This window comes from Notolepis coatsorum (assembly GCF_963971535.1).
Source record: "Notolepis coatsorum genome assembly, chromosome: 16".
NCBI classification, from domain to species: Eukaryota; Metazoa; Chordata; class Actinopteri; order Aulopiformes; family Paralepididae; genus Notolepis; species Notolepis coatsorum.
In genome coordinates, this window is record NC_140180.1 from 10,709,007 (window position 1) to 10,729,582 (window position 20,576).

A 20,576-nucleotide genomic window follows, 5' to 3' on the forward strand; every position below is an offset into this window, starting at 1 on the left:
CGATTCACACTAAATGACGACTCTTTACTTCACATTAAGCTAAGTCGAACTTGACGTTACTGCATTAGATATGACACTTTCACTTGTTCACTTCGCACGTTAGGTTCACACACTCTGTTTAGACGAACACTGTTTCACCGAACTGCTACTGTTCGCGCCTTCCACGATATATATACTTAAGTGGCTTTCTAGTGCCAAGCCTCAGCTCTCGTCTAGAATCAATGCGCCGGCACCAGGCATGTCCCAACATGTCCAGACTCGCCTTTGAACCTGACTTAGGGGCGCGGTACTTGGCGCCGAGAACGTCAAGGGCATTATCCAATGAGGAAAGCGAATATTACTATGATTCAAACGGAGGCTTAAAGGGATATAGCTTATATATATAAATAATATACAAGTTATATAAAACAATAAAACGTAGATTCTCAGCTTTAATCTGGCCCTTCACAACAGTGTAACTACTAACTATATAACGTTAATGCCACAAAACGAATGCCTTTGTTATCATAAGTAGTAACTTTGATGCAGTAGTGTGTGTGGGGCGGCGCTGTTCAAAAGTTTCAACGTGTGGACCAGATTGACGCGACACAATCCTCTTGGGCAAAACATCACGATATCCACGATACGTTTAAAAAGTGTATCGTTAATGAACTGTACCCGATATTTATATAATATCGTCATATCGCCCAGCCCTACATTGATGTGTCTCTTGGTAGTTTATTTTCATCATTTTGAAGCTCCCAGATACAGCTGTCCTATTTCAATCTGTTATCGGCTCGTCATCCGATTCCAATATTGGTGCGCACTGCGCTCTTACTACGAGCCCTTTATTAGATCGAGAAGAATTATACTATTTGCCACTTTGATTATCTGTAGTCTCACTATTCAACTGCTCTACACACATATTTTGTCCAGTGTTGTCTGTCTTGTCAGTTCATCCATTCTCAAAATGCAACTCACTCATCATCAGATCATCTTTAAAACTATGACTATTATGATATTATTTCTCAGTGTACTGTGTCCTCCATGCCCGCAGGTGTTGCAGTTCCAGGCAGGGCATCAGAGGAGACTGTTGAATTATTACAGAGAGAGGGTAAGAGACCTCCTGAGGGAATGGATTTAGGGCGTCCTCTAGTGGTTGGCCAGACTACTGCAGCATTTCTCTCTGGTCTCTGGGACTGTCAAAGGGATTAGATTAGATTAGATTCTATTAAAATGGGTGGCAGTCCTCTTTTACCCCTTGTGTGGTGTTCTCTTTTACCCCTTGTGTGGTGTTCTCTTTTACCCCTTGTGTGGTGTTCTCTTTTACCCCTTGTGTGGTGTTCTCTTTTACCCCTTGTGTGGTGTTCTCTTTTACCTCTTGTGTGGTGTTCTCTTTTACCCCTTGTGTGGTGTTCTCTTTTACCCCTTGTGTGGTGTTCTCTTTTACCCCTTGTGTGGTGTTCTCTTTTACCCCTTGTGTGGTGTTCTCTTTTACCCCTTGTGTGGTGTTCGAGGTTTTGTTACTCACCCAACGTTCACATGTCTGATGGACACACAACATTATTGGGATTTTAAAACAATAAAGCCATAACAATTCATGCAAAAATACTTAACAGATGTTAACTTTATCTCAATTACAAGCAATCTAGACAGCATAAATATGGTTAATGTTTGCCATTTAACTCTGCTAGATCACATTTATCAATTAAAGTGCTATTCGTTTTTTGTGATGAAATGTGATGAAAAAAAATGAATCCATTATAATCAAGACATGAATGGAATAAATCACGTTTATCTTGAAAAATATAAATGAAACAAGGTGGAGGCAGACAGTGAAGGAACACAGTGAACCTTTTTGTTAAATCTTTACCATGTTTACTTGTTTACAAGTTCCATGTGTTCAACACCACGTATGTAATATAAATGTGTAAATGAAAATGAGTTATTTCATATGTTCTTCACAGAAAGTGAGCCGAGGCCAATGAGTCTCGGGTTTAAAAAAGATAATTGGTATCATTGATCTTTTAGTGAACATTGAAAACGGGGTCCCACATGCCTGAACACCACACATGGGTTAACCCTTTCACTACCACACTACAGAAGGTTAACCCTTTCACTACCACACTACAGAAGGTTAACCCTTTCACTACCACTCTACAGACGGTTAACCCTTTCACTACCACACTACAGAAGGTTAACCCTTTACTATCACACTACAGACTGTTAACCCTTTCACTACCACTCTACAGATGGTTAACCTTTACTATCACTCTACAGACGGTTAACCCTTTACTATCACACTACAGACAGTTCTGTAGTGTGGTAGTGAAAGGGTTAACCTTCTGTAGTGTGGTAGTGAAAGGTTAACCTTCTGTAGTGTGGTAGTGAAAGGTTAACCTTCTGTAGTGTGGTAGTGAAAGGGTTAACCTTCTGTAGTGTGGTAGTGAAAGGTTAACCTTCTGTAGTGTGGTAGTGAAAGGTTAACCTTCTGTAGTGTGGTAGTGAAAGGTTAACCTTCTGTAGTGTGGTAGTGAAAGGTTAACCTTCTGTAGTGTGGTAGTGAAAGGTTAACCTTCTGTAGTGTGGTAGTGAAAGGTTAACCTTCTGTAGTGTGGTAGTGAAAGGTTAACCTTCTGTAGTGTGGTAGTGAAAGGTTAACCTTCTGTAGTGTGGTAGTGAAAGGTTAACCTTCTGTAGTGGTAGTGAAAGGTTAACCTTCTGTAGTGTGGTAGTGAAAGGTTAACCTTCTGTAGTGTGGTAGTGAAAGGTTAACCTTCTGTAGTGTGGTAGTGAAAGGTTAACCTTCTTGTAGTGTGGTAGTGAAAGGTTAACCTTCTGTAGTGTGGTAGTGAAATGTTAACCCTTTGTAGTGCGGTAGTGAAAGGGTTAACCTTCTGTAGTGTGGTAGTGAAAGGTTAACCTTCTGTAGTGTGGTAGTGAAAGGTTAACCTTCTGTAGAGTGATAGTGAAAGGTTAACCTTCTGTAGTGTGGTAGTGAAAGGTTAACCTTCTGTAGTGTGGTAGTGAAAGGTTAACCTTCTGTAGTGTGGTAGTGAAAGGTTAACCGTCTAGTGTGGTAGTGAAAGGTTAACCTTCTGTAGTGTGGTAGTGAAAGGTTAACCTTCTGTAGTGTGGTAGTGAAAGGTTAACCTTCTGTAGTGTGGTAGTGAAAGGTTAACCTTCTGTAGTGTGATAGTGAAAGGTTAACCTTCTGTAGTGCGGTAGTGAAAGGTTAACCTTCTGTAGTGTGGTAGTGAAAGGTTAACCTTCTGTAGTGTGGTAGTGAAAGGTTAACCTTCTGTAGTGTGGTAGTGAAAGGTAAGGTCCGCTACTGTTCCTAATTTATGCAAATGACATGTCGTCAGCTTGTGACTGCAACTTGTTCTTGTTCGCGGACGACTCAGCCCTGCTGGTCTCTGACAAGAACAAGTTGCAGGTTGAAAAAACCCTCAGCTCGGAACTCTGCAGAATCTGCACCTGGCTCGCTGACAACAAACTATCATTACACATGGGCAAAACAGAGTCCATTCTCTTCGGTTCAAATAACAAACTCAGCAAGACCGACGGCTTCTCAGTTACAGTGGGTGACAATATTGTCACAAGGAAAGAAGATATTACCTACCTGGGTTCCATCCTAGAGGCAAATCTTTCCTGTGACAAAATGGCATCCAATGTAATAAAAAAAGTCAACCAACGAACTCGATTCTTGTACCGGATCTCCTCTCTGGTAAACAAGAATACCCTGAAGACTCTGGCAGGAGCACTCATTCAAGGGTACTACGACTATGCTTGCACCTCATGGTACCAAAGCACCTCAAAGGTGCTAAAAACAAAATTACAAACATCTCAAAACAAACTGGTCAGACTACTACTTGACCTTACTCCTAGAACCCACCTCACCCCTGCCCACTTTGACAACCTAGGATGGCTTAGAGTAGACGACAGAGTACAGCAATTTGCAATGGGCCTGGTCTACAAGATACACTACACAACCAAGGTACCCATGTACTGTGGTACATGTCAAAATACTTCCCAAAGGTCAGTGAATACCACGATCACAACACCAGAGGGAGCTCCACAAATCATGTTAAACCCAGATTCGGCTCAAACAAGGGACTAAACACGTTTAGCAATTATGCCACATTAATGTGGAACGCCCTACCCACAGCTGTAAAGGAATGTGAATCACTACCCACTTTCAAAAACACTCTCAAAAAACACCTACGGGAGACTGCAATTCGAAACTGGCCCCTGTAAATGTCCTAACACAACCCCCTCCAATGTACAGTAAATTACCAAGTATGGTCTTGTCAATATTCCAATGTACAGTTTTGCTTGTACAGTTGTACAAAAAGTACAGTTGTACGAAAGTCTTTCTCTGGTCTACATCCCCTTAACAATTGTATGTATTGAGCTGTACTGTACTGTACCCATTCTGCAATCTGTTAATAAATTTTTTTTTTTTTTTTTTTTTGGTTTGATCTTTTTCCCCCTCCATTTTCCTCCGATTTTCTCCCATCCCAATGTTAGTCGTATGCCAATTCCCAATCCCTTCCTGGTCGCTGCGCACTTACCCCCCACAGTCAGATCATCTGGGAGAGTGGAGGCTACCACGTGCTTCCTCCGACACACGTCCAGCCAATCACCGCTTCTTTTCACCTGGCAGCGCGGATTCTCATTGAGAGGGCGTAGCGTGTGGGAGGATCACACTATCCCTCTCAGGTCCTATCCGCGCTTAGCAGGCGCCCCGACCGAACTGTAGGAGTCACTGTTTACAACGACCCGGACCCACCCCGCCAGCTTCTCCCACCCTCTAATACAGCCAATTGTATTAGTGTGAACGGCCAGCCAAGCTGGTGACAACCCCAGAGCTGTGAGCTGGATTCGAACAGGCGAATCCAGCTCACAGCTCCGGGGTTGGTGACGAACGCAATCTCCGCTACGCCACCTAACCGCGTTAATAAAGTTTTCAATCAATCAATCAATCAACCTTCTGTAGTGTGGTAGTGAAAGGTTAACCTTCTGTAGTGCGGTAGTGAAAGGTTAACCTTCTGTAGTGTGGTAATGAAATGTTAACCCTTTGTAGTGCGGTAGTGAAAGGGTTAACATTCTGTAGTGTGGTAGTGAAAGGTTAACCTTCTGTATTGTGGTAGTGAAAGGGTTAACCCTTTGTAGTGTGGTAGTGAAAGGGTTAACCGTCTGTAGTGTGGTAGTGAAAGGGTTAACCCTTTGTAGTGTGGTAGTGAAAGGGTTAACCTTCTGTAGTGTGGTAGTGAAAGGTTAACCTTCTGTATTGTGGTAGTGAAAGGTTAACATTCTGTAGTGTGGTAGTGAAAGGGTTAACCCTTTGTAGTGTGGTAGTGAAAGGGTTAACCCTTTGTAGTGTGATAGTGAAATGGTTAACCTGTAGTGTGGTAGTGAAAGGGTTAACCCTTTGTAGTGTGGTAGTGAAAGGGTTAACCCATTGTAGAGTGGTAGTGAAAGGGTTAACCCTTTGTAGTGTGGTAGTGAAAGGGTTAACCTTCTGTAGTGTGGTAGTGAAAGGGTTAACCCTTTGTAGTGTGGTAGTGAAAGCGTTAACCCTTTGTAGTGTGGTAGTGAAAGCGTTAACCCTTTGTAGTGTGGTAGTGAAAGGGTTAACTGAAGGAGGGTGGACTGCACTCTGAACTAATGCAGAATTCAAATGGGCCTTAATTGATTATTGTTTATCTCAATAACACATTTTTCAGTGTAAACAGTGCTTCACTAATCCTGCTGTTCATCCCTTCAGAGTGAGAAACTAGAGGAGGCTTTTGGCAAGAAGAGGCAAGACATGCAACAGATGTCCAAGTAAGAATATGTGCCAATGAAATATATACAACAGTAGTTCTGTTAGACTCTGTTCGATTTTTTTTTTTTTTAAACTTTGACCAGTCACCTGGTTCTTTTAGCGTTTATCGCTTTTCTTCGCATTCATACTTGGTCAAGTTCGACCGACAGAAGCAGGCTGAAAGGGTTCAGATGGGGGGGAAGACACTCTGGGAAAGGCACGGTTGCCGTCCGGGATTCGAACGCACTCAGCCCCAGATCCGCGCGAGCGCGGTTGTCCACGGCGCTGAAATAGCACTCGCTGTACGTGGTGAGCTACTGGAGCTCCCCTGACTCTGTTAGATTTGATAAGAAAGGGCTGTCTGGGTAGTGTAGTGTAGTGTTCACGGGTGGGAAGCCGGTGAGGTATGAGCCCTGGTCTTTGGCGATAGCGACTCCTACTACACCCTCCCCAGATCCACAGTAGGGCAGCATGTGGTAGTCTACACCCTCCCCAGATCCACAGTAGGGCAGCATGTGGTAGTCTACACCCTCCCCAGATTGACAGTAGGGCAGCATGTGGTAGTCTACACCCTCCCCAGACCGACAGTAGGGCAGCATGTGGTAGTCTACACCCTCCCCAGACTGACAGTAGGGCAGCATGTGGTAGTCTACACCCTCCCCAGACCCACAGTAGGGCAGCATGTGGTAGTCTACACCCTCCCCAGACCGACAGTAGGGCAGCATGTGGTAGTCTACACCCTCCCCAGACCGACAGTAGGGCAGCATGTGGTAGTCTACACCCTCCCCAGACCGACAGTAGGGCAGCATGTGGTAGTCTACACCCTCCCCAGACTGACAGTAGGGCAGCATGTGGTAGTCTACACCCTCCCCAGACTGACAGTAGGGCAGCATGTGGTAGTCTACACCCTCCCCAGACTGACAGTAGGGCAAAATGTGGTAGTCTACACCCTCCCCAGACCGACAGTAGGGCAGCATGTGGTAGTCTACACCCTCCCCAGACAGACAGTAGGGCAGCATGTGGTAGTCTACACCCTCCCCAGACTGACAGTAGGGCAGCATGTGGTAGTCTACACCCTCCACAGACCGACAGTAGGGCAGCATGTGGTAGTCTACACCCTCCCCAGACTGACAGTAGGGCAGCATGTGGTAGTCTACACCCTCCCCAGACTGACAGTAGGGCAGCATGTGGTAGTCTACACCCTCCCCGGACAGTAGGGCAGCATGTGGTAGTCTACACCCTCCCCAGATTGACAGTAGGGCAGCATGTGGTAGTCTACTCTACACCCTCCCCAGATTGACAGTAGGGCAGCATGTGGTAGTCTACACCCTCCCCAGACTGACAGTAGGGCAGCATGTGGTAGTCTACACCCTCCCCGGACAGTAGGGCAGTGCAACGACCAGGAAGGACATTTACATAACGATTAAACTGGGGGATGGGGGGAGAAAAAGGTTGAAAGGCAAAAAATATATAAGAAACCTTTGAGGCAGTGGGAATGGACATTATTGTCTTGAGCCGTGTGTAAAAAACACCATGGTTGATAATTATAGGTACATTTGTGTCAGAATGTAGCCTTTGTATCTCAGCACTAGTACTGTCAAGGAAACCAGCAACCTGCAGGTAGAGGACAATGTGTCGCTGTGGTTTATCAAAATGTTTGAGAGCATGATTTGCTTTTTCTTGTGTCACAGACAGCTGAGTGAACAGGAGGTGAAGCTGAGGGAACAGAAGGCCTACATCGCCCAGCTGGAGAGCTCTCTTCAACATCACAAGTAGAGCAGACACTATTATGTTGTTATTAGAGACTCAATACTCTACACGCCTAAATACATCTCAAATTCCACCACAAAGCAACATTAAAAGTGATTCATTCCTCCGTGTGGCCGAAGCGATCTCTGCTGAGAAACATCGGCAGCTAAACGTGCTAATTTTGGTAGAGCCAGACGTCATAATGACGCTTATCTTTAACCTCACTCAACTTCAAACTACAATGGGCTATGAATTATGAATATGAATTTCCTGACACCTCAATCGTCTCTCTCTCCGGAGACGAGCTTCCCATTCTCTTTCACCAGGTAAAGGAGTAACCCAAAGTAAATGAGTACTAACTAACTACTGACTAATAGTGCTAATCAGATGTACAGTATATACAGAGTTGTAGTATTAATATGTACAGTGATACAGGTATAAAGACACTATGGTAGTAAGTCATACTGGCCAGCAGTGTAACTAATAAGAGTAGGTCAGGGACATGTACAGATTTAGATATAGTATCTACAGAGATGTACAGTAAAAAGGATGATATGCAGGTATGTAAAGACAGATGTATATATATATATATATACGGTAAGAATAAATATATAGATATGGTATATACAGCATTATTGTATATGCTATCATGCAGAGTTGTGTGGGTTATATGCAGGTGTATAAGTAGAAGGCAGTGTTTCCCACAGGATTTTCAGAGACTATGGGGGGTGAACCTCCGACCCTTAGGGAATATCTTTTTTTTGGTACATTTTAAAGTTAAATGCATCAATCTGGTGCACTTTGAGAGCAAAATAAAGAGGCTAGATCTATGATGAACTTTGTGCTCAAAACACAAAATCGACTAGACTAGTGCTTCCCAATCCTCTCCTCGAAGCACCCCAGCCGTTCAATGTATTTGTTAAATTCCACCACCAGCACACCTGATTCAACTTAACTAGCCCTTTATTAGTTGAATCAAGGTGTGCTGGTGGTGGAATTTAACAAATACATGGAACGGCTGGGGTGCCTCGAGGAGAGGTTTGGGAACCACTGGACTAGAGCGTACATTTGAGCCATCAAAGAAATGAAGCAAAAATGGTTACCTGTGTTGAACTGGTTTATTTTTTTAGAAAATAAAAAAATATAGTGGATTACTATTACGACTACTACCACTGCCAATACTACTGACACGTCCCTATTGGCAAACTTTATATTTAAAAAAATTGTAAAAAAAAAAAAACTTTTTTTTTTTTAACACTTTGGCTGCCATGGGTTAAATTCATTATTCATTATTCATTCAACCGTAGGTTGCCGGCTCTATTTGTCTATAGAGAAAGTCCCCTTCTTTGCAGGGCTATAACTTTTTAAATTCTATTGCTACATTGCCATTATTAGGGCCCATTCAAAGTCCTATAATGTATTGTTCATTGTGTAGCAACGTTAAACTTTTTCATTCACATATTCATAGTAAAGTATGGTCTAATGTATAAGTATGTTTTCATCTCTTTCTGCAGATTTCTCCAGAACGTGATATATAGCCCCAAATACATTATATTGATGATGCAATACAGTTTTATGGCAATCAGCGCGATATAAAAAATTCCAACTAGACGTACTTCTAGAAGTTACTACACGTCATCTGATGTTGACCGGATGGGCTAGGGGGCGTTTATAATTCCGTGGGCAGCGTTATACCAATCATCTAATGTGGGTCAAATGTTGATAATAGCAGTTAGTATCGAAGACGGTAACTTTACACGCTAAAACTCACCCCAGTCTCCGCGCGCCGTTGGGCGATCATCGTAGAGTAGAAATGTTATCATTATGGGATGTAGATTTACCCGGTCCATCTCCAGCTTGTATAATGGTATATACGTCCAAATCATGTTGTTTATCGAGTTATTGGCAATCGATCGCTATGTAGTGTGTCGAGATCGAGTCCCGGGACCTATTAACGAGTGCCCGGAAGTAATACGGCCGTCCAGCACAACCTCTACGGCACTTCCTGTTAAGCGATTGCGCCGATCGGCCACCAGATGGCGGTCCTGAACCGCCAGAGAGCTCAGTGGGTCCTCCTGGTGGATCTCAGGCCAGCGGAGGGGACATATGAATCCGATCCCAGATTTTTGAAATATTGATATTAAAGACGCTGTAAGGCGTCTTCGGCAACTTGAGCATGGCCGGGAATGACGTGTTTAGGCGTTTCCCGGCACCCAAAGTGTTAATGTAATTTATTATTATTTTTCATTATACAACTGTGGCGGGACTTATTAGACTGTGGCGGGCCGCCACAGTCTATGTAATTAATGGGAAACCCTGGAAGGATTATGCAGGTATATTCAGATAGATATGGATATATATACTGTATACAGTATATATAAATATGTAAATATAAATGTATATACCGGTATACTGTATACAGTATATATATATATAAATATGTATATGTAAATATAAATGTATACTGTACGGGATATACAGCACTATTGTACATGCTATCATACAGAGCTATATGGGTAGAGTATAGTATGAGGTAGGTTATTTTGATTATTATGATTACTATGATTACAGTCATATAAAGCAACTCCGCTACAAACGCAAGAGAGAGACCCAGATTGGGATTCCCCCTTTAACTTGCAAAAAAAAAAAAAAAAAGCCACAGCACACCAGCCTCCACGTAACGGACTCTTCACCGAGACCACTGTCTGGACGTCGAGCCGCGTGAATATTTTAGGCAACCAACTTGTGTTTAGCGTTTCTCTGATTGGCCAATACGCCCATGTGACCACGGCAGCGCGAGAGAGCGGCAGCGCGGAAATAGGCTGTCTATTGCCTCGCGCTGCAGCGCGGAAATAGGCTGTCTATTGCCATTCTCTAAGTCAAACTCTAACCTTAACCATCTCCTTAACAGCGCCTAAACTTAACCCTTCTAACCTTAAGCAACTCCGAAACAATGCCTAACCTTAACCAACTCCGAAACAATGCCTAAACTTAACCGGCGAAATGAATGCACGTTAAAAAATATTGCCATTCTCTAAGTCAAACTCTAACCTTAACCAGCTCCTTAACAGCGCCTAAACTTAACCCTTCTAACCTTAAGCAACTCCGAAACAATGCCTAACCTTAACCAACTCCGAAACAATGCTTAAAGTTATGCCTAAACTTAACGGCGAAAGAATGCGAATGCACGTTGAAAAAAAAAAAAAAAAAATTGAAGGGAATCGAACTAGCCAGCAACGAGCCGTAGGATCCACAGCCATGCAGCCTTGCCAATTGAGCTAGTTCTGGATACTGAATAAGGGGCGGTTACTGGCATATAATGGTGCCGCGACGGAGCTCCGCGGCCGAGCTCCGCGCTGCCGCTCCGCTCTGCTGCTGCCGTGGGGGCGTGGCTAGACGCAAGTTGGGCGTGGTTAGACACAAGTTGGTTGCCTTTAATATTTAGGCCGTCGGGCCGTCTCCACCAGGGTTTTAACGGCAGAATCATGCCGGCCAGACGGCGTGGGATAGCCTTCCCTTTTGCTTCCTGAAGCGCACGATAAACCCCTTCACTCGGATCAGAAAGCACTGTCCGAAGTTCCACGCGAAACACTCATGTTTTATTAAAACTAGGGATGTTCGATATTGGCTTTTTTTTTTACCGATATCCGATATTGTCCAACTCTTAATTTCCGATACCGATATCAACCGATACCGATATATATATATGCAGGGTTTCCCCCCCAAAAAACGGAATAATTTCAGGTCATTAACACTTTGAATGCCACTCACGGCTTTTCTCGGGTTATTACCCCCCGGGTTGAATGCCCACCTCACGAGAATATTAGTTTTATTCGTTTTTCTTTTTTTATTAGCGATCTGAAATCATATTGCATCAAGCGAGCCTACCGTTGGAGATCCAGTCACCCCAGGTGCTCAGATGTGGAAAAAAGCGCCCCCTATCGTCTCCCAGATGGTAAATCACCCTTTTGGATTGGACTCAATGAAAGTGAATGGGAGAAAGGATTTCTGACTCCACATTTTACGTCTCACTCACGTAGCCGGCATCGACCGGCATCACTCCGGAGCCTGAAGAGCAGCAGGGATTATGTGTTCTACTGTATACAATGATCGATTTTTTCGAATGGTGATCAGGAATTGGAATAATCCATTTGGATACCATCTGATCTCGGGTAAGGAATCTATGTTATCAGTCTTAGGATAATCAGACTTGTTTTCACGGATATATAAGCGTTTCCCCTATATGTGATATAGCTGTTTTGACTGTAAAAGCCATCAGGAAATAAGAGCAGCGATTATCAGCGCGCGGCACGAGCGTGCGTGCGCACACATATACTATAGATTATCTAGCGTTTATTTGAAAACGATTCATAAATAGGCAGACAAATGACAACGTTCTAGAATATTCCAGTAAAAGGCGATTATCATAGAATGGGTTGTTTTTTCCGCAAAAACGAGTGATTTTCAAAATGCTATAAAACGGAAATTAAGCGATAAAAAAAACAATCTGCTTTGACAATGTTGACTGGAAAATGAGTCTTTGATAAGCGACGGGCAGATTAGACACATAGCCATAATTTAAAACATAGATTAGGCGATATTAACGTTAACATTGGAGTGGATTTGGGCATTCAAGGGGGTAAAAAGGAAAACACGGACTGGCTCTCAAAGTGTTAACATTACATATCTCTTGTCATGGAATTAACACAACATTATGCATACTTTTCACAATAAATAAAATAAGAATTTGTTCTTACTTGCTTGCCTGGGTAAATAAAGGTTAAATAAATGTAAAAGTAAATAAAAATTTGTGTTTTTTTTTTTTTTTTTAAACCGATACCAATCATTTTCGATATTACATTTGAATGCCAATATTGGCCGATAATATCGATAGGCCGATAATATCGGACATCCCTAATTAAAACACGTGGGCCAGCTGGCAATTTGACACTTTCACCGCGGGCGACCCGGGATTACAGCGTCTGCGTGTTACAAGAGAAGAGATGCAGCTCACCGCTCACCTATACTGTACCTCTCCCAAGAATGTTGACAACGGATGTTTTCCAAAAAACTTACACATTGTTCTCCTTAACATAGTTTCCGTATACACAGGCTCAATTTACACAACGTCATGTACGCCAACTAATGACAGTACAGCCAATCAGTAATAATAGGGTTTCCTGGGAGGCCAATTAAACTTAACAAGGACCCTTAGGGATACAACACGTTTTCAGTTCTTTTGGAATAAAATAATCTCGCTGCGTCGACTGAATCGGACAGTTAAAATGTGTTTTGTTTTGGGCTTGGCAGGGCACCGTACGAGGCTGGCTGCTCCTCTCTCACTAGGTGTCACTCCTGGCATGTGTTTACTGCCGGTAAATGAGATCCAGAGCTGAGTCAGAAGGTAGTTTCACCCTAAAAAAAAGGTTGGATCTACAGCGGTAGCCAGCCTGACTCTGCTAAAATATACTGAACATTTACCCAAACTGATGAACCTCGCATCGACCTCATGCTACCCATGTGTGCATGTTCAGGTACATGTGTGCATAGGTTTCTTTTACGCCTCTTTAAAGGTGCTGTAAGCTGTATTTTCTTTGTTAAAATGAATGGTCTACATGTGAAAATAATAGCTCTACATTCCGACAGCCATCACTGATATAATGTTTGGTCAGTAACATGGGTCTCCCAGTCCCTCCAATCTGCAGTAAACAGAACATTTATTTTCTGGTATCCTGTTCCCACTTTATCCAATCAGGAGGGAGAAATCTGCAACACACTGCAAAAATGGTCTTGACAAAAACAAAAAATAAAAACAAATATGTTTCTGCCAGCTAATTTGGCCCGGCAAGATTTATTGAAATAAGTTATTTTTATTTGTATTAACCTTTATTTACCCAGGGTAGGTTCGCTGAGCTGATGCTCTTTTTCAGGAACGCCCTGCTTCACATTCACACAGTTCCATTCACACCTGGGAGCTGCCCAGTACAACCACAGTCTGACACCTGGGAGCCGCCCAGTACAACCACAGTCTGCCACCTGGGAGCCGCCCAGTACAACCACAGTCTGACACTGTTGGCACTGAGCAACTCCACTGGAGCAGTTGGGGGTTTAGTGCCTTGCTCAAGGACACTTCAGCGGTTGATGTTAAGGGGATAGGAGAGAGCTGATGCTCTTTTTTAGGAACGCCCTGCTTCACATTCACACAGTTCCATTCACACCTGGGAGCTGCCCAGTACAACCACAGTCTGACACCTGGGAGCTGCCCAGTAGAACCACAGTCTGACACCTGGGAGCTGCCCAGTACAACCACAGTCTGACACCTGGGAGCTGCCCAGTACAACCACAGTCTGACACCTGGGAGCTGCCCAGTAGAACCACAGTCTGACACCTGGGAGCCGCCCAGTACAACCACAGTCTGACACCTGGGAGCCGCCAAGTACAACCACAGTCTGACACCTGGGAACTGCCCAGTACAACCACAGTCTGCCACCTGGGAGCTGCCCAGTACAACCACAGTCTGACACCTGGGAGCCGCCCAGTACAACCACAGTCTGACACCTGGGAACTGCCCAGTACAACCACAGTCTGACACCTGGGAGCTGCCCAGTACAACCACAGTCTGCCACCTGGGAGCCGCCCAGTACAACCACAGTCTGACACTGTTGGCACTGAGCAACTCCACTGGAGCAGTTGGGGGTTTAGTGCCTTGCTTCAGCGGTTGATGTTAAGGGGATAGGAGAGAGTTATTAATTCACTTCCCCAGCCCAGATTTTTCCTGCCGGTCCGGGGGATCGAACCAGCAACCTTCCGGTCACAAACCCGCTTCTCTAACCATTAGGCCACCGCTGCCCTAGTTAAAAAAGTTAAAAAAAATATAAATATTTTAAATAAATATCTATGGTTCTCTCTCCTGATTGGATAAAGTGGGAACAGGATGCGTGAACACTTAAGGTAACCTACTTGCGTTCAGCGTTTCTCTGATTGGCCACAACGCCCATGTGACCACGGCAGAGCGGCAGAGCGGAAATAGGCTGCTGCTCCGGCGAAAGAAAGACAGGCATTCTATTGCCATGCTCTGCGACAAACTCTAACCTTAACCAACTCCGAAAGAATGCCTAAACTTAACCGGCGAAATAAAGACAGACGCTTATATAGAGAGGCGATAAATTAATTAAACGTAAAAAAAATAAAAAAAATTTGTGATTCGAACTTGTCACCAACTGGACCGCAGGCTCCACAGCAAGCTGAGGAACGAGTTGAGCTAACCGTCTATGTTAAAACAGGGGGGATTGCGTATGCATAATGCTGCGGCAACCTGCGCGCCGCTCTGCTGCTGCCGCTCCGCTCTGGCGTTGCCGCGGGGGCGTGCTAGGCGTGGTCACGTGGGACGCTGAACGCAAGTAGGTTACCTTAAAGGAAAAGTCCAACATTTTGGGAAATTAGCTTATTTAACATCTTCCCTGGAGTTAGACAAGAAGATACATACCTTTTTAGTCTCTGTGCGTGCATTTAGCTTTGGGAACAGTCGCTCCGTTAGCGTAGCTTAGCTTCATCACTGGAAGTGGGGGAGATCCGGAGCTTCATCACTGGAAGTGGGGGAGATCCGGAGCCTGACGTTCCCTTACACGGTATACAGTCACGAAATACACTCCAAGTACAACTCCAAAACGTTCATGTAAACATGTTGTGACCTGTGTATTCACCACGTGGAGAAATTAAAAAAAAATTGAATTAGACAATTACGTTTTATAAGCAAAATTATACTCGGAACAATTTTTTGCCTAACCACTCCTCTGGGCGCAGTGATTTCAGTGCTACCTGCTAACGTCGAGGGGGGCGGGCACTGAGACTGCCGGTGTCTGGCCAGTGTGAATGTAAATATAGAGGTAAACTAGTTTGTTAGTTTGCCCCATGCATCATGATGATTATAATAGTCACTTACTCAATAGACAACTCTCCGTTATGTCCACTCTGCACCGGGCGTTTTTTCCAATTTATTTTCGGAACATGGAAAAAAGTTGCAACCACTTCTGGATGGGTTAGCGCTGAGAATTGTTCCTTGCTCGTTACACAGCGTCTGTTCCCAAAGCTAAATGCACGCTGCCACAGAGACAAAAAAAGGTATGTATCTTCTTGTCTAACTCCAGGGACGATGTTAAATAAGCTAATTTCCCAAAATGTTGGAGTTTTCCTTTTAAGTGTTCAGGCGAACAGCGTACCAGAAAAAAAAATGATTCTGTGTTTACTGCAGAGCGGTGTGACTGGGAGACCCGTGTTACTGACCAGACACTCTATATCAGTGATGGATATAGAATACCACTTACAGCCACCTTCAAATATAATGCAGTATATTAATGTGTGTGGTCTAACTAACCGGTCTAGCTGGCGGGGGAACCACTAATGAGTCTGTAGTGTCTTTGATGGACATGATGTCGTCTTTAACGTGTCTGATCTGATCTCCTCTTCAGCACCAACGTTGCAGCAGCGTCGGCCCAGATGAGCCACAGGCCCCATCGTCTCCCGCTCGGCCCAAAGTCAGGTACACAGGTCCTTGAAGTGCTTAACCCTTTCACTGCCACACTACAGAAGGTGAGCCCTTTACCGTGTGATAGTAAAGGGTTATTAACCTGCTGTCGTGTGGCAGTGAAAGGGTTATTAACCTGCTGTCGTGTGGCAGTGAAAGGGTTACCATTCTGTGTATTGTCTAGGGCTGACCCCTATTAGTCGATTAGTCGACTAATCGGTCGAAAAGGAGCCGTAGTCGACTGGCCAACCTCTTAGTCGAATATAATAATAAAAAAAAAATTATAATATTTTTAATTTTTTAATTTTATTATCATTCTTTCCAAAAGAAAAGAGGCCTAGAAGCGTGGCTAACGCTAATGGCACGCATACCAGAGGCTGACTGCCTACGAAAACAGGCACAGAGGCACTGAAAGAGGATTTCACCCGTCTAATGAACACACTAGACTAGACAAATATCAAGATGTATCCATCAGTGGACCAATTGCATGCTTTTGCAGAGGACAAGAAGCCTTCAGTCGACTCCTTCAGACATTAAGCACCCCCCACAGCCCAAATGGAATGATAACAAATTAAAAATATATATTAATTAAATATTATACGTTTTTTTTTTTTTTTGGACCAATAGTCGACTAACGGCAAATCATAGTCGACCATCCAAATCCTTAGTCGGGGACAGCCCTAGTATTGTCGCAGTGAAAGGGTTAACCATTTGGTAGTGCGGCAGTGAAAGTGGTTGATTTTTGACAAAAAAAAATGTCGAGGCCTGGAATTCCTTGAAAACAGCCACTTTTTTTCAACAAGGTGCTTAAAAGTCCTTGCAATTCAAATCAACCATTCGCATTGAAAGTTTTGTTCATCCATGATATAATTGTTCTGAATCAAGAAATTGAATTTCTTTATTTAAAGTGTAACTAATTGTCGGAAATTTGCTTTTAAGCCATACATATATAAATAGCATTTAAAAGTGAATTGTATCCCTTTAAATGCCCTTTTAAAATGAAATGTAGTGCTTAGGAAAGTGTATTCATTATTTTATCCCACTTTATGCTTTGCTCTTGCTGCTTGTTTTACACAGATTTTATGTCTTATTTCTTACTGATGTGAAACACTTTGAACTGCAACCCCCTGCTCTATGAAAGGTGCTGTACAAATAAAGTTATTGTTCTTATTAATTCATTCGTGTGTGTATTTATTCATCTATTTATTCGTTCATTCATTCATTATGAACCAGATCAGATAGATGAATGTGTCATTGGTATCGTCGTCGTAGTGATCCTAGATTATACACAGCAATATTGTACTAAATTAAATATTGTTGACTCAGTTATTAGTTCATTAATAGAACACACACCATTAGCCACTCCAGCAGCCCCTTTGGCAGGTCACCAACCACCGTCTAGAGGTTATTTTGGCCATATTAATCAAATCTAAAACCAGTTGGGCTGGTGAAACAGTGAAGTGTGACCGTGGACCAACCCACACAGCGTCTGGGCAACAGAATTAAGGCTCATTTCCTGCTCTGTTTTGTAACCAGTGACCTTTTCCTTCTCTCACTCTGCAGCAACACAGATCCAGTATAACTCCCCCATGCCCCTCTCACGGCACGCATCTACCACTGAGCTGTGAGTACTGCACCTCCCTCCCTCTCTCTCTCTCTCTCTCTCTCTCTCTCTCTCTCTCTCTCTCTCTCTCTCTCTCTCTCTCTCTCTCTCTATCTCTCTCCCTCTCTCTCTCTCTCTCCCCCTATCTCTCTCTCTTTCTCTCTCTCTCTCCCCCTATCTCTCTCTCTCCCTCTCTCTCTCTCTCTCCCCCTATCTCTCTCTCCTTCTCTCCATCTCTCTCTCCTTATCTCCCTCTCTATCTCTCTCTGTCTCTCTCCTTCTCTCCATATCTCTCTCTCTCCTTATCTCCCTCTCTATCTCTCTCTGTCTCTCTCCTTCTCTCCATCTCTCTCTCTCCTTATCTCCCTTTCTATCTCTCTGTCTCTCTCCTTCTCTCCATCTCTCTCTCTCTCCTTATCTCCCTCTATCTCTCTCTCTCTCCTTCTCTCCATCTCTCTCTCTCCTTATCTCCCTCTCTATCTCTCTCTCTCTCTCTCCTTCTCTCCATCTCTCTCTCTCCTTATCTCCCTCTCTATCTCTCTCTGTCTCTCTCCTTCTCTCCATATCTCTCTCTCCTTATCCCCCTCTCTGTCTCTCTCCTTCTCTCCATCTCTCTCTCTCCTTATCTCCCTTTCTATCTCTCTGTCTCTCTCCTTCTCTCCATCTCTCTCTCTCTCCTTATCTCCCTCTCTATCTCTCTCTGTCTCTCTCCTTCTCTCCATCTCTCTCTCCTTATCTCCCTCTCTATCTCTCTCTGCCTCTCTCCTTCTCTCCATCTCTCTCTCTCTCTCTCTCTCTCTCTCTCTCTCCTTATCTCCCTCTCTATCTCTCTCTGTCTCTCTCCTTCTCTCCATCTCTCTCTCTCCTTCTCTCCCTCTCTCTCTGTCTCTCTCCTTCTCTCCATCTCTCCCTCTCTCATCATCTACTAATTGCACACACTCACTTTTAAACACACACTCACCTTAACACTCACTTTAGACACTTTAACACCACATTATATGTATCTATTATTAAAGAGATTTGCACTACATGCATACCTCATTTGCAATCGCACCTTCCTTACCTCAAAGTTTTGCCTGCATTGTACCTCACTGTTGTACTCATTTTTACTACTTTAGATTGTATATTGTACTGTATATTGTATATATGTATATATATTAGTATATTCCTCTTTACTTACTTATTTTCTTACTTACTTTCTTACCTACTTTTTCTTTTTACTGTATGAAGCACACTCTCAGGGGCTCATACAGAACCAAGCATTTCACCGTAAAGTACGTGTATTTTATTGTGATATTTAATAAACAAACTTGAGGGGCGCCAGAGTGGGGCACCACGTAACGCACTGCAGTTGGACTCCCGGACCCGGCAACCTTTGCCGAATGTCCTCCCCCCCCCTATCTTCTCCTGTCCTTCCTCTCTCTGCCGAATGTCCTCCCCCCCCTATCTTCTCATGTCCTTCCTCTCTGCCGAATGTCCTCCCCCCCCTATCTTCTCCTGTCCTTCCTCTCTGCCGAATGTCCTCCCCCCCTATCTTCTCATGTCCTTCCTCTCTGCCGAATGTCCTCCCCCCCCTATCTTCTCCTGTCCTTCCTCTCTGCCGAATGTCCCCCCCCCCTATCTTCTCCTGTCCTTCCTCTCTGCCGAATGTCCTCCCCCCCCTATCTTCTCATGTCCTTCCTCTCTGCCGAATGTCCTCCCCCCCCTATCTTCTCCTGTCCTTCCTCTCTGCCGAATGTCCTCCCCCCCTATCTTCTCATGTCCTTCCTCTCTGCCGAATGTCCTCCCCCCCTATCTTCTCCTGTCCTTCCTCTCTGCCGGGCCTGTCCTCCCCCCCTATCTTTTCCTGTCCTTCCTCTCTGCCGGGCCTGTCCTCCCCCCCTATCTTCTCCTGTCCTTCCTCTCTGCCGAATGTCCTCCCCCCCCCCTATCTTCTCCTGTCCTTCCTCTCTGCCGAATGTCCTCCCCCCCCCCTATCTTCTCCTGTCCTTCCTCTCTGCCAAATGTCCTCCCCCCCCTATCTTCTCCTGTCCTTCCTCTCTGCCGAATGTCCTCCCCCCCCCCTATCTTCTCCTGTCCTTCCTCTCTGCCGAATGTCCTCCCCCCCCCTATCTTCTCCTGTCCTTCCTCTCTGCCCGGCCTGTCCAATAAAGCAATAAAATGCCAAAAAAAAACTGAACTTGAACTTAACTCCCCCTCTCTCCTTATCTCCCTCTCCCTCTCTCTCTCTCTCTCTCTCTCTCTCTCTCCTTATCTCCCTCTCCCTCTCTCTCTCTCTCTCTCTCTCTCTCTCTCTCTCTCTCCTTATCTTCCTCTCTTTCTCTCCCTCTCCCCCTCTGGCGGGGGAACCACTAATGAGTCTGTAGTGTCTTTGATGGACATGATGTCGTCTTTAACGTGTCTGATCTGATCTCCTCTTCAGCACCAACGTTGCAGCAGCGTCGGCCCAGATGAGCCACAGGCCCCATCGTCTCCCGCTCGGCCCAAAGTCAGGTACACCTTGTGTCAGTTCCCATCGGCCCCCACCAAGGGGTGTAAAGTACTTGAGTAATTGTACTTTTGTTACAATACTTAAGTACTGTTTTTGGGGGGGCAGGTGGCGCACGGAGATTACGTTCGTCACCAACACCGGGAGACACTAGGATTCGCCTGTTCGAATCCAGCTCCCGGCGTTGCTATCAGCTTGGCTGGCCTCTCACGCTGATACAATTGGCCGTATCAGGGGGTGGGAGAGCTGAAGGGTGGGTCCTGGGCGTTGTGGACAGCGACCCCTACAGTTCGGTCGGGGGCGCCTGCTCAGCGAGGGTTGGAACTGAGGAGAGATAGTGTGGCCTCCCACACGCTACACTCTCCCCGGTGAGAACCTGCGCGGCCAGGTTGGCCTGCCCCAGGCTGCACATGCGTCGGAG

General features: G+C 44.7%; 1 protein-coding gene across 1 annotated transcript in view; it reads left to right on the top strand.

The window, feature by feature from the left end:
- Nucleotides 1-20,576, top strand: part of rnf212 (ring finger protein 212) — a 56,613-nt gene that overhangs the window by 15,950 nt on the left and 20,087 nt on the right. The window contains exons 4-9 of the mRNA XM_084331939.1: nt 1,037-1,093; nt 5,753-5,811; nt 7,483-7,563; nt 16,009-16,079; nt 17,628-17,688; nt 20,090-20,160. Coding sequence (XP_084188065.1) covers nt 1,037-1,093; nt 5,753-5,811; nt 7,483-7,563; nt 16,009-16,079; nt 17,628-17,688; nt 20,090-20,160 — 400 coding nt within the window. The remainder of the gene's footprint in view (nt 1-1,036; nt 1,094-5,752; nt 5,812-7,482; nt 7,564-16,008; nt 16,080-17,627; nt 17,689-20,089; nt 20,161-20,576) is intronic.